Source organism: Myiozetetes cayanensis, unplaced genomic scaffold (genome assembly GCF_022539395.1).
Source record: "Myiozetetes cayanensis isolate MyiCay16 unplaced genomic scaffold, myiCay2020 scf20-37, whole genome shotgun sequence".
Classification (NCBI taxonomy): Eukaryota; Metazoa; Chordata; class Aves; order Passeriformes; family Tyrannidae; genus Myiozetetes; species Myiozetetes cayanensis.
The window spans coordinates 10,180,442-10,194,989 of record NW_026087412.1 but is presented as its reverse complement, the minus strand read 5'-3'; the positions used below and the strand labels follow the sequence as shown (position 1 = coordinate 10,194,989).

The window sequence follows — 14,548 nt, the reverse complement described above, 5'->3', positions numbered from 1 at the left end:
AGGGATGACTTTGGAGCTCAACCCTTGAATTTTGTTCTGCTCAGGGAGCAGTAACAAAGAGGGAAGACAGTGATTGTAGGTGCCTGAGCAGGTAGTTTGTTGCAGTAGGATGATGCACAGGTGGTACTGAGATGGCTCAGGGATTTTGCCATGTATGTGATTGTCTGAAGGACCAGTTATTAGTTCAGGTGTTCATTGCTATTAATATTTGAAGTGTATTTGGTGCATAGTTGTAGCATATGTTATAGTTCGGTTTCCTTGTGACAGAATCTCATTAATGCACAGAAACTGTTCCTAAAATCAGACCAAAGCATTAAGTGTGCAGGATGCTTCAAAGGTCTGTTCCAAACTGCTGGTGTAGTTGCAACCAATAATGAATAATGTTTTAAATAGCTGTAGCTGAGGGGGTGATGGTGTCTCAAGGTCCTTGGTATAAACTAGAGAGAATTCTGAAATCCCTGGAGGTAAGTCTTTTGGGGGTTGGGATGTGGGGAGGATTTTCCCCAACCCAAGGTGCTCTATTGACACTTTTTGCTAATCTTCAGTGTCAGATCAATAGTGCTTTCTATTCCTGGGAACAGTGTTTCTGCATTCACTGATTTGACTGGTTTACTGCTAGTTTGTCATTGATGTTCTCCCTTTTATACTATTTCTGTGTAATCGAGATCTGTACCAGAAACTTTCCAGGAACACAGTCATGAAAGAGATGATCTCCTTGGCATTTCCAGATAGGCTTCTGCATGAGCAGAAGTACTCTGCTGAAATAAGTGACAGTGTCATCACTGTGTGTTGTATCAGGTCTTACTGACCACTCAGCTGGGATATGGAAACAGTTGTTGGTATTTACCCACTTCAGTGCAAAACAGTGATTTTCCCTTAACCATCTGAGGACAGTTGGAACTAGCCTGCCTTACTTGGCTGTAAGCAGAAGAGACTTGCATGATGTGAAGTGGCTCTTTAGAGCAGCAAGTAACAAGTAGCTGATGAGCAGCAAGCAGTTGCCAACAGCTGTTTTATGTCCCAAGGTAGCACTTGAATGCTACCACCGTCTGTCACATTTGAATCTCCCGTCTCATTTCCCATTCCACTTTAAACACACTCACACAAGCACATGTATGAGCTCTCTGTCCCTCCCTCCCTCCCTGCTCCCATGTTTGTTCTGGCAACTGCTGGGGTTGTTGAGCATGAAGAACATGCTGAGCTGCTCAGGAACTCCAGTCAAGAAGGCCAGACAAGGTAAAGGGGAGATGGGTATTTGGACTTCAAGGAAACTACCTCAACTACCTTCCTTAAGAGCAACATTTTAAACCACACAGCTTTTTATACTGTAAAGTTGTGATTATAGTGTCCTGAACTAGTCTGTTGACAGTTGCTATTGATTTAAACTGTTCAGGGTTTGATATATTTGAGGTGGTACTTGTAAATCTTTGCAGAGTTGTTTCAGGAAATAAGATTTGGAACATACCCACCAACTTTAACATAAAACAGTGATAGATGAGAACAAAATAAAGACAAATTGCATGTCAGTTAAGAGAAAACAATGTTAGAACATAGAGTATACATTAAAGATTAAACAGCAAAAGAGCTTTCAAAAATGCATGATGGGGAAAAAATAATTTGGTGTTTTGTAAGAATAGGTTACTTGTTATCACTCCTACCTACATCAAGCAATCCCACAGTGTTGCATTAACTGCATTGTCATGAGTAAAATAAACTCTTATGATTTTTATCATCTATCCTACCTAATAATTGTCACACTGTTTTATGGCACACATATTGTAAAACCTAGCAGCTCCCCCATTTGTAGTATTTGGGAATTAATCTTAGCCCCTTTAAAAGATCACAGTTCTTTAAAACCGGAAAGTCGGAAGTCATCCCATAAAGAAAGCAGAATCCCTAATGACAGAAAAAAACAGTATCAAGTTCTGCAAGTGCTGCTGTTGGTTTGGGTTTTTCTTTGTATTTACATTATTTACTTTTTTTAATGAACGTGTCCTTTTGAAGTATTGCTGTGCATTAAGTAGAAATGCTCTCTTTCTAGGCAGATTTTAGTCATCAGATTTCAGAGCTCAGAATGCAGTCACGTCTTGGCTAACCTTGCTGGAACCGAGCACTCCCTGAAAGTGCTTATTTTATATATGTCAAAGATTAGATATAGAAGTTCTCTTTACTGTAAGTTAGCAGCCTTCTAGAATTACAAATGTGTTAATGTCATCTACACTGTATTTTATTACTTTTTAAGTTGTCTTAACTTTAAAAAGCAATTGGCTTCAGTACTTATGAAAATGTTTACATTGGAGCAATGGATGTTGAGGACTTCATAAGGCACTGATCTTCTGTGCCACTTATGCTGTATTTCACACTTCTGGCAGATATTGATGATAAAAGACTTAAAATAAGTACAAAGAGCTGTCCCTTGTTGCAGTGATTCTATTAGATTTCGGTCTGTAAAATTAAATTTTTATTCCAAGGAGGGGATGATTAATGAAGCATGGAGAAGCCTGTAAGAGCAGTGCCTCCCATCCTATTGAAACCATCCCTGTTTCTTCCCTCATGATCAGTAATGTAAATGTGATTTGATCTCCTGTTCTATGATGGTAGTAATTTTTTAACTAGCTGAGGAAGTACTTTTGTTCTTAGAAAGTTTCTTTTCTAGGAACTTTCTATGCACCAAGCATCATCATCTGAACTGCTGCTATCTTTTGAAACAGTGTGGTTAGCTTTAATATAGTCATTATAATTCTTTTAGATGATAGAATTGTAGGGCTGAATGGTCTGCAATTTTCTCACCTGCACAGTACTGCACCTCATATAATTTATGGCCAGGGAAAGGGAGAATAATTCTATGTCACCAGAATTTGTGATAAATAACTTCTCTCGAGGTTTTTAAAGCATATGAGGAGATTGGAATGCAAATAAATGCCTGCCAGTCCCTCCTTGGTGTAAGTGCTGCTGGTATTGCCAGACACAGCCCAAACTGCATTATGAACCTTTCCAGATAGGGAAGAAGAAATTAAATTCAGTTAAACTCATTTATTCCTAAAGAATGAATACTTCCAACTCCAGAAGTATTTCCCAAACTTAGAAAGCTCTTGGTGCGGTGTCAAATTGTATCCCAAGATACCAGCAGTTCCGGATGCGTCCTTGTCACTTATACTTGTTGCTGCTCTAACATTTATCCTTTGTCTTCATTCCAGTTTCCCTTCCCTGTGTCCCTGTTAAAGCCTGTGTATGATATATCGCTGTGTTTTCCTCTAGTAAGGTCTGGCAGGAAAGGACGCCGGCGGGTGTTTAGTCTGTCGGAGGCTGACAGTCACGGCGGACACTGGGTTTAGGTCTTCGAGCAGCAGCTGCAGCAGAAACTCCCGCAATACCCACTCAGGCAGGTTCCTCCATAAGCTTTCACAAGCCCATAACACTCACTAGAACATAACTTGGTTTCCGTGCTGACAGCAGTGACAGTGAGGTAGGAAACTGAAGAAAGAAAGCGTCGTGATTTTTGTCTCTGCGTTTTGCTTTGGGAGAACTGTAAAGCAATATTTCAGCCGTTTCTGAAAGCCTTATCTGCAGTTTCTCCCACGTCTCTCGGCTCTGGTGCCAAAGGTGGAAATTGTGCTATCAAACCTCCAGCTTCAAAGCAGCCATGTCTTCATTTGCACAGGGCAGCCCTGGCTGTAGTGACCTTGAGTAAGCACGGGCTCTGAATGGACAGTAATGCAGGTGCTTGGCCGGCAGCAGGGAATCTATTCTAGCCCAGGTAAAATGGACTGAATTCAGCATAACTGAATGGCCCCTGGACTCTGATGGCACAAGCTTAATGCTTCTGTGGTCATCAAACTCGGGCAGGTGACTTTATGGACTGTTTAATTGCCTGAGGAGGGGAAACACATGCAAAAAAGATGGAAAATACACTTCAGATGACCTACTTTTTTATATAACCTACTTTAACTTGTATCTAAATAATTTCTTGTTTTTACTGTCGTGGCATGAAGATACTTTGTTGATATTATGTAAACAGCCTTTTTCATCTTTATAGATTTAATTTGCATCTTTTCACTTAATGTCTAGTAATTTATGTTTTCATTATCCTTTCCTATTATGTTACTGTACAGATTAGAACACTTCTCTGTAGATGATATTCATTCTTTGCATCTTCTGTTCTAGTCTGTCTTTTTTCACTAATAATTCTTCTAAACATAAGTTAATATAGCAGAAATTGATTGATTTGGTGTGGATTTTTTTTCTGTAATGATAACCTTTGTAGCATTACAGAAGTGCTGAAAAACATCTAAGGCTGTTGAAGCCACTGGCTCCAGAGAGAGCTAATAATACCCCACAATTTGCAAAATGACACCCTGTTTTCAAATCTTGTTTGGTGCTTAAGTTTGCAGGTATGTGGGAGGGGTTTGTTAGAACTAAATGTCCACATCACAACCATGTGAAGAAACTGGCTGCGCTCTTCTTGGTATTGTTTCAGATCTGGCTTATATTTTTTGCCAGAACACTCTTGCTTGGGGAGAGATAAATAAGAATGTTGTTCTCCAGTATTAGATTATTTACATCCTTCTCTGAGTTGAGCATGACTTCAAATGGCTTTGAAATTTTGAGCCTCACAGATTTTCTCATTAGTAATTATTGTCCTGAAGCCATTTATTCAATTAAAAATGTTTTTCCATCATGAGGATTGTTTGATTTTTTTTTTCATTATAATGTCTCTTATATACCAAATTTTCATTCCAGGATGCTGGATCTCTGTCTTCCTTTGTCTGTAGTCTAGAATTGTTTTCCTCTAGGCTTATATCCACAATATATGAGATAATCACGGTGAAAAACTTACTAGCACGAACTTGTAGTCGCATTTTCAAACCAATTGTACACCTAAAGTAGCCTGTGGGCTTGAGAGCATTTTTTGATATTTTTATCTTTTTTTCATGAATGTTTTTTGAGACTTCTGTATGGAAAGTTTGGGCTTGTTAACTCCAGCTGCTTTTTTCTTTTTTTTTTTTTTTTTGTGGAGGATTTTTGCAAATACTCTTTGTGAAGTCAAGAAGGGAGTCACTTCAGCATTGATTTAGAACCTACGTGGAAGGATTTGGGGTCAATACAGCATAACAAAGGAATATATATGTCTTTCATGATTTCAATAAATGAAAGTATTGAGAAAATATATTGATATTTTATTGGGAAAGGGGGAGGAATTATATAAGAAATGAAATACAGGATCAGAAGTGCAATAGCAGAACCACAGTAGAGATGTGCTGTATAGAACATTCCTGAGCAGAATGCCATTGATTGAGAATGCTTTATTTATCAGAACGCCTCAAGTTTCTGAATCCTGGATTTTAGTGAATATTCACACTATAGTAAGAGTAAAATAAAAAATAGTCTTGGCAAAGACCATTTGATATCCTTTTAAGGTTTTATAAATTCACAAAGTAAAATCACCACAAAGAGACACTCTGTTTTGCGCATCCTGAAATGGTAGCATTTAGCTTGGAATTCAGAGAACTGAGGCTGTATTTCATTGTTTTAGCAGTTCATTTTCCATGCAAGTCTTGCATCACTTCCTCTGTTATCAGTCACTGCATTCTCCCTAAAGCTTCTTGACAACTGAAAAGAATCTGCAGAGTTACTTTGAATCTGCCCTTACATTTCAAAAATAACCAGTCATGTCCCTTTTATTTAAAAGGAGACTTTTTTACGGTCTGTAAATTTTGGTTTTGTCAAAACAAGAAGCTTTAGCCACCGATTCAGGAAAAAGTAAATTTGTGTGGTTTCTGAAGTGAGAATACACCATTGTTGGGGTTTATCTTACCAGCAAGGTAAAAAAATAGATAACCTTACTGTTATCCCACTGATCCATTCCATTCTCAGCTTTGTTTGTCTTTTTTTTTTTTTTTTTTTTTTGTCTTATGTTCGTGCTTTCTGTTCTTTTCCAGGAATAATTGGAATCATATTGAAACGGAAATATTTTTAAGGTCACTGTGTATTAAAACCAGAACCTAATTCTTACCTTCTGTATTCACTACATTGCCTTGTAGACTTTGTGCCGATGCCTGTACACTTGAACACATGCTGTTTCTTACAAAAGCTCTAAAACTGGTCTGTCTTGAAGCTGGATATCTGTTACTTTAATGGCATCAATTGTTGTAGTCTGAGAAGAAAAAAAAAAAAAATTACTTTTCTGGGCATACTTGCTCATGTAAGGCTGTATCACCTCATCCCCTCCATTCCTTCTCCATCCTGAGCCAAATGAACAGTTTACTGGATAGTTCACTTGGATCTTTAGGGTGAAAAGGACAGTACAACTGGTTGTTAATACTGGAGTGGTTTTCATAGTGTGGAAAGGTATAGTAGCGTATCAGTTCACTGTAGTATGTTATGCTTATTCTCAATTTTGTGTTGTATGCTCCATGCTTAGGAGGACAAAAAAATCCTGCAACCCAAGCCTGTATAAACCAGGCCTATTTTGCAGCACCTTTCACCTGCAGTGAGCACATTTTCCTCCCTCTGTGCTTCCATAGTTTGCTTCCTGTGGTTGAGGTGTCGCTTAAATGTGAATCTGGAGAACGAATTGAGAGAATGACTTCCAAATTTTTGTAAGAAACAAGCCACCTTTTGGGAAAGCTAGCTAGGTTCTTTTTTGGTTTCTCTCTTATTTCTCAAGATCTTCCTGTCATGGGGTAGCTGTTTATTTTAGTGGATACTAAATACTGGAGAGGTTTTCTTATTCTTCCCCTCAATTTCCTCTCTCTAGGAATATTTCTAATATTGCTGCATATTCTAATACTAAATGCCTAAAATTGTCTGGTTTTGAACAGAATCCTGCTGGCATTTTAGGTTATGCCTCCATAATATCTTGTTTTATTTCTAATTGCTAGAAAGTGAATGTGTAAGCATAGTGCTTCACAGAACTGCATTTCCCACCCAACTATTCTTGAACACTCATGAGTAATAGTGTATTGTTTGGCTTAATGTACATACTAAATTGAATATTGATTGTTCTTGGTGTTTCCTTTTTATTAGATGATCCTTCAGCTCCAGAGCATCCTCAGACGGCCATTTCCGGTCAGACGTTGTTGACTGATGAAACTCCTTCAGCCGTCTCCAAGTCCAGCAAAAGTGCTGGGAAAACCAGTGACATAGAAACGGCAAACCTGTCTCCCAGCCTGATTCCTGCCCAGCAGCCCACAATATCCCTGATTACAGACGACAACACGGATACCCTGAGCGTAGAGTCGCTGACTCTGGTGCCTCCGGTGGATCCACACAGCATTCGGACATTCCCCTGCATCCCTCAGCCCTCTTTGCAGCCTGAAGATGAAGTTTGCAAGGTAAAGGAGGTTGAGCAAGAATGTTCTGACTAAAGGCAACATGCAGACTGTAATAAACAGTGAAGAAAACACATCCAAATTCTGAATTGTTTTTTTCCTCTGGGAGTGCAGATACTTCTTGAAGCCTGAGAGGCCATCGGGTCCACAAGGGGCCCACTGGTGAGTGAGACTGTCAGCAGCTTTTAGAGGAAATGTTGGATACTCAGCATATCTCAGCTGGAGAAAAGGGGAAAAAACAAACTTTTGAATCTGGACTGGTTCTTTCCTACCAATTTCTGTTATACAAGAACATGAAAGTATTTCAGAGGACCTATTGTCTTTCTAACAGGAACTAACTAATTGTAAAAGGTATACAGTATTATGGGGAAGAGAAGAAATTTTTGGATACCCAGCTTCATGATGCTGTATTATTACGTCTCTCAAACTGGAGAAATGCCATTGACCAGAAAAAAATGATATGTTATAGTACAGAGGTAAAATTTCCATTTGAGTCAGGGTGTGGTTTTCGGTTTGGTGTTTGGTTTTGTTTTTTGGAGGGAGGAGGGATTTTGGTTTTTTGTTTGGTTGGTTTTTGTTTGGTTGGTTTTGGTTTTTAATCCTGGTCTTGTTCATCTTTTTGGAGGTCTGCATGATACCAGCAGGCATGGCCACTTTCAGTGTTGTCTTCATAGGACTCCAGACTTCAATATTGTTTTTTCCATATGTAATATTTATTTCAAGGTTTGGTTCAAAGCAAGATACAATTTTCTAAAAGGCAAAAGTCTGAAGTTAATGAAAAATGCTTATTCAAATTAACATAAGGGATTTTTGAGACTACTTTGGTCTTTGCTTAGCCATCTACAGAGGAATGTGAAACATTTTAAGAGATTGCTGTAGCTTGTTTGTTTGCTTCTGACAGTCAAATTGCTATACCTCTGAGGAATGGTGATATCCTTGCTCCTGAAAGACAACTTCAAGAAGCAGACAGAAGCAGTTTTACTCCAAAGAGGGTTTTCAAATTTTTCGTAGTCATATAGGAAGGTCATCATATCTGACTGTGGATTCCTTTGCAAGTCTGAAACACAAAAGGAAAGGGATTGTATAAGGTTTTTTTCCCATCTGGGCTGATATCCCAGTTAAACAACATTGCTACATAACAGTGATCCTGAGTTTGTGCTTGGCATACTTTGCTTCCTAGATCCTGGCACCAAGTTGACAGAGAGTAGTGGAAAAGTATTGATTAAAGTCAGGGATGTTCTGTGCTGATTTCATACGTAGTTTAACGTGAGTGAAATTTAAGATTTGTCATCAATTTCTAAGTATCTTAATTTAAATTAATAGTAAAATGAGCAGATTGTCATTGTGGGTCTGTTCATACCTGAGTGCTTTCTGGCTCTAAAGAAGGAAGTCTGCTGTTTACTGGTATTGATTTCAGTCATCAGTGCAATCTGTTTCCTCATTCTGTCTCCACTACCATTGATTTCTTTTCAAATGGGGGAATCTGAAAAGTTTTTACCTACTTCCCAGTTGTTTATTGTACCTCTTTCTGGCTGTCATATGGAATACTTGAAGTGATTTTCAATGTTATATATATAGTGTAACTTTTCTCACTTTTTCCATCTTCTCCTTCAAATAATAACTTAAACTTTCCCAAACATATATATAAGGTGTCTGCTACTGAATGCCAGTAATTTTTCTCCTCCCCTCAAATTGAGTTAACTGATAATTCTGACCATTCCAGAGTGGCCCTGACTCTAAATGAATTCTGAGAATTAGGTGTCCTGAGCACAGCTATGGATATTGGATGAGAATTTGGCATGGCTGGAGTAAGGGCTTACTTTTTAGGGTTTTTTGTCACGTACTTAGGGTGAGTTGGCACTCATGCAGTCACTGTTGCAGGTAATGAGCATGTACCTGCACAAGCCTAGACATCACTAGCAATTTGGGCACAAGGGCTAGGTAAATTATTAGCTGAACTGATTGCAATCTAGACTTCCTCTAGACAATTACTTTAAAAAAGGCCTTAATTTGAAAGCATTTTATGTTGGTTGTTAACCTTAAACTCTTGACCTAGATTACACAAAATGCCACTGTGCAGAATGAGTTCCCTTAAATAGAAATGTTTTTAGACAGGAAAACCTTGATCTTTATTTATCTCCCTTCAAATTCAGTTCTAGGAAGATCAGAGCCATGCATGAGGAGTCTCTTTGGGTATTCGTAGTCTCACCCTTGAGCCACACTGCACAAGAAAGGGGACAAAGGGACAGAAAGCTGACTTTGTGCTTTAAATTGCCTTTGAGTGGCTTTTAAATCTCGTGACCAGTTGTCTACTGAGAACTTCAGAGGAAATGACTGGGAGGGATGCTATTATTAGGAAAATAGAAGACTAGGTCTACTGTCTCTAGCCTGCTGCTGGCAGAGCCTTGCTGGTTGAGGGATAGGTGGGATATCTTGTAGCAGTTCTATCAAAAGCTCTCTGCAGAGATGGAATTGCACCAGGAAAGCTCTGACTGCACCAGCTTTACCGATGTTGGGGTGTTATTCTTAGCTGGGTCTGGATGGTTCTGCCACAGAATTGATTTTTGACGTTGATGTTAAGGCATGTACAATTTTCTGTGCTTTGTGCTGCGTTAGGAGACTTCAGAGTGTAAAAACTCTGGAGATGCCAAAATAATCTGCCACTGGTCATTTTTAAGCTCTGCAATTATAATACTCATCTGCAGTTCCTTGAAGAGTATCATATCTATCTCTCACTCATCAGAATCTGTTTCCTTAGGCTGTTTTCTTATCCTCCTTTCACTGTAAAAAGGAAACTCAACCAGGAAGGCATCAGCACATCAGCCACAAATGTAATTTTTTTCTTAAAAAAAAAAAGTTTGAGTAACATCACTTTCTAACCAAACCCAAATACCAAACTGCAGGTGAGAGCAGCAGCTACACACCTGGTCATTCAAAAGCCCCACTCTTTCAGTGCAATACTGCAGAGGGAGATAGAATCACTCTAAATACAGCAACGTTCCAGAGCAAAATACCACAATTCTGGAGATATGCTAAATTCTCAGTGTATGTTTGTAGGGGCTGTGCCTCTTCAGCCATGTCCTGTCAACAGAACACAATCCTGTTATTCTCTTCCTTTGGAGAAGCCGAAGAAGCCTGAGCATAATGAATGTTACTTTGCTATTTTATGGTCTGTGTGCCTTATTTTATTACATTTTACCACTTGTTTAACAGAACTGTGTGTCACCTTCACTGCTTTTTGCTGGTCCCCTTTGCTTTGTTGTCACCCAGTGTACAGCAGTGACCCAGACCTGAGCTTTCCATTTGTGAAGGGAGTAGTGGCAGCAGACACTTGGTAATTTGGTGAGGAAAGGGAGGGAGGAAACACCAGTTCTGGTGTCTGCTTAACCATGAAAGTAATGCTTGCAGTGTGAAATTTGGGTGTGGAAATCAATGGTTTTGCTGAAATTCTTTGATATAGAACAAAACCAAAGGTCAAGCTTCCTGCACTTCATTTCACAAGCTGTGTGTATTAAACCAATTTCATTAGAAATGTGGTCACATATATTACTACAAAAAGCTGTATTTTGTCTGTGAAGTCATGAATTATATACACTGTAAGGGCAGAGCTCATTTGTATTCTCCACTGCTAATCATGATAAACTATAAAATTCTGACTACACTTTCTTAAATTACACTGAGCTTAAAAAAAAAAAGGAATATATAAAATTACACCTGTTGAAGAAGCTCCTCAATGTTCTTCTCTTTGCAATGCAGTTGGAATTTTACTTGAAGTTATTTGGTGAGGAAGAATTGGGAATATCTTCCAGAGTTCATTTATTCTTTTGCAGTATTGTTGCTGAAAGACAGGTATGTGACATTTTAAAAAAAAAAATCATCTTCCAGATCCAGGATTTAAGGCTCAGATACAGATCTGTATTCAGAGTTTAAGTCAATGTCCAGTGATTAATTTAAAAGCTTTACCCAATAGAGACAGAGTACAGGAGAAAATAATGTTCCTTTCCGGATTCAAAGTATTTTGGTTTGTAGAATTTGAGAAGTGATAGTTAAAATTGTTTGTTCACGGCAACATTTACGATGTTCAGAATCAGAATTACTGTGATTTTGTTTTCTAGGTAAGCAGTAAGGTGTGAGTGACTGTAATTTCCACTTACTGAAAGTGGCTTTGGGGTGATTAAGCAATCCAGGAATTCAATAATTGCCCTGTAACTGAGTGTCACTTCACTAGTAGTAAAATAAATACGCTTGAAGACATAGGTAATGTATCAGATAAGCAGGTCAAACTGTGTGCGTGAGTGGGAAGCCACTTCATAAAAGTAAACACTTCATTCCCGTGGTGCTGTCACTGGTGTGACCAATCACTCTCCACTGCACATTCCAGGGAACTCCAGAACAGCCTCAGGAGTAGTCAAGGTCATAGTAGTCAAAAAACACCACCAGCCTAAACGTTCTGACGTTGTCTCCACTACCCAGCCAAAGCTGAACAGGGAGTTGCTTTCAAAAGCGCAAAGTGAGGGGCTCAGTGCAAATCAAAGGTTTGCAGAGTCATCAGCTGGAGGTCGTGGCCTATTGCCTCTGAAGATAATGAGTCTCCTACTTCCAAACAGCCTGATGGTAGCCATCGAAATGTATGTTGGAAATTCTCTTCCTAACTGCTACTGTCATTCTTCTTGAAAGTGTCTTTTGGTGTGTCACTGCTTAACCATCCCTGGCTTACCCTGGGGTGTCACTAACTGGACACTGCTCTTCTACTCTCTAGAAACCTTTGGAGTAGTTCTGCCGTGCTTGCCTGCTCTGTTGCTCTTGACCTTTCCCAACCTTTGCAGCATGAATTAGAAACAAATATAATAACTCTTACTGTCTCCTGGTGGATTTGGAAAAGCAGGTCGTGGTCCAAGCAGGGCGGGTGGGATGTTTTTAGGGGCTGGGAGGGGGGAAGTGCTTGGGGGTTTTTCCCGCTGCTCAGGATTTTTTGAGCAGCAACAAAGACATAGGAGATGCAGTTCTTGGCTGAGTCTCAAACAGAAGGTTCTTTCATATGGAAACATATTTTTATATTACATTTGTACAGAATTTTCCCTATTTTGATCTCCCACCGTTTTTAGATTTGCGCGTTGCTCGGATTTGATTTCTTTTGCGAGGTGTTATAAAATGTATATTTTGTGTTTGTTAATGTATTATAAATGTAAAGCTAAATTTTGGTTGTCTAATAAATGTGCACTGTGGTGGTATCTGGTTTATTGTTTTACTAACTTGAATTCATTGGCTTCTTAATAAGAAAAGGAAAAACTTGAGTCATTGTTGGGACTTTCTTGTCATAAAAAAATGAATGGAGTGCATTTATTTTAAAAGAGGGCTTAAGCAAGTAATGACTAACAATACTTGATAACAAAGTTAGAGTTAAGGTTCAGATTAGTATTTAGTGTTCACAGGAGCCTTTTAAGACTGTAATCTGAAGATACATTAGATTTTTATCTTGTTCCCTATTACTTTTGGTTCTGGGTGCTCATACTAAACTGAGTTTAAGACACATAGTAATTGCAATCTGATAACTTCAATATGTATGAGGAGATGGGAGGGTCTGAGGTTTTGTGGCACAAATATTTACACTGAACACGAAGGTAATTTTTAAAAAGATTGAGAATACATTCAAGTGTGCAAATTTATAGACTATTAGAATTTCTAGGAGCTTTGTTTTGCCCAGGGATAGCACTGAATAACACATTGTCACAGTTCTAGGGAACCTGCTGGAAGCATTATAAACTTCAGAAAATAACTTTAGGCATCTCCACTTATGAATAGCTGTGTTGATATTTTTGTTGCAAACTTTTTATTTCATTTTGAGTTGTTTTGTAAGTTTGCTTGTTTCAAGTGCAAAGAGGGAGAAATGTATTTTTCTAGAAGAATGAATGTACCTGGGGTTTAAACACTACATAAAACGTTTCATGAACATGGACTGTCCTCCTATGAAATATGTTTCAATAAAGTTGTGTCTGAAATGTACTTCATTTGAGAAAAAAAATCAAGTCCTGAACATGCACTTACATTTACACGGAAAAAAGCCCAAAAATGGGGTGAACTGAATTCTGAAATGTCTTTCTACAGGCAATAAGTATTAATTATTTAATATAAGTTATTTTAGACAGTTGGAGTAAATGTGATGATATGTTAATTTAAAGAAGAATGTAAATAAGTGTCTGGAAAGGGAGTGGAATTAGAAAATATTGTGTATGTTTCTGAAATCCAGATTTCTATAGCTGAGTCTGTATTTGCTGGCATTGGTCGTGTGTCGTGGCTATTGAAAACCTGGACAAGGATGAAGAATGGACCTTTCTTTGTAAATGGAACTTGGCAATAAAAATGGTGTTACTAAGGAAACTTCCTTCCCTTTTCATGCTCTGTTGCTGCATTTGATGCTCGAGGATGTTCAGTAACAGTGAAAGGCAAAATTAGCAGAATTTGCTGTTCGTTAGAAGAATGTTGTGCGTGTGTGAAGGGGGGGTGTTTTAATCTTTGAGCTGAAAACTGGAATAACCAAAGTAATTTGCACTGTGTGTGCAGGATGGACACAGCATGAGAGGGAGCAGAAAAGAAGCCTGAAGGGGAGATGGAAAGTAGATGAGCCCAAAGGTTAAAGATGGCTGGGCAACATCTAAAATATCTGTGAACCACTTTGAAAGTGCCTGTCATGTGTGATTTCCTCCCCAAGTATATCCTTGCACTCTCTGCCTCTTTTCTCTGCTGTATGTTGCCAGTTCACTGTATGGATTAAACCCAACCAACTTATTAATTAGATTCTTGTTAATTAGCCTCTACATCAGTAGGAATTAGTTGCAGTCATATACATTCCTTGTGAAATGTTATTTCTCAAACTAATCATTGCTCCAGGAGCATCTTGAGGAAGAAATTCAATTACATTGTACATTGAAATAGGCAAGGAAGGTATCAGAGGGGGGAGACAACCCTGGGATTTACTACAAGATGCAAGTATTAAAATATGGTGTATAATGGAAAATGAGTTTAAATCTGCTCCTGGCAGTTGAACTTTCTAAGTTGTGACAGTGATACTGCTTTAAGGGTGCCAGTTTTCTAATCTGTGGGCAGGAAGTTTCCTTCCTTCCTAAGTTTGAACCTGGTCTGTGATTCCATATCCTGATGCTTCAGAACTTTTTCAGCCTTTTGTGTTGTCATTTTTCCTATGTTTTTGCACAAAGTCT

The 14,548-nt window shown here is 38.6% G+C and overlaps 1 protein-coding gene across 4 annotated transcripts in view; it reads left to right on the top strand.

Moving 5' to 3' along the window:
• Positions 1 to 13,709, top strand: part of CLEC16A (C-type lectin domain containing 16A) — a 61,898-nt gene extending 48,189 nt beyond the window's left edge. Inside the window, exons 23-24 of one of the 4 annotated variants that reach the window (XM_050317070.1) lie at positions 3,263 to 3,382; positions 7,027 to 13,709. In XM_050317070.1, the coding sequence (XP_050173027.1) occupies positions 3,263 to 3,382; positions 7,027 to 7,367 (461 nt within the window). In that variant the 3' untranslated portion in view covers positions 7,368 to 13,709. Of the gene's footprint in view, positions 1 to 3,258; positions 3,383 to 5,939; positions 5,979 to 7,026 lie in introns of all 4 variants that reach the window. The other 3 variants (XM_050317073.1, XM_050317074.1, XM_050317072.1) reach the window with 3 other exon arrangements.
• The last annotated feature ends 839 nt before the right edge of the window (positions 13,710 to 14,548 follow it).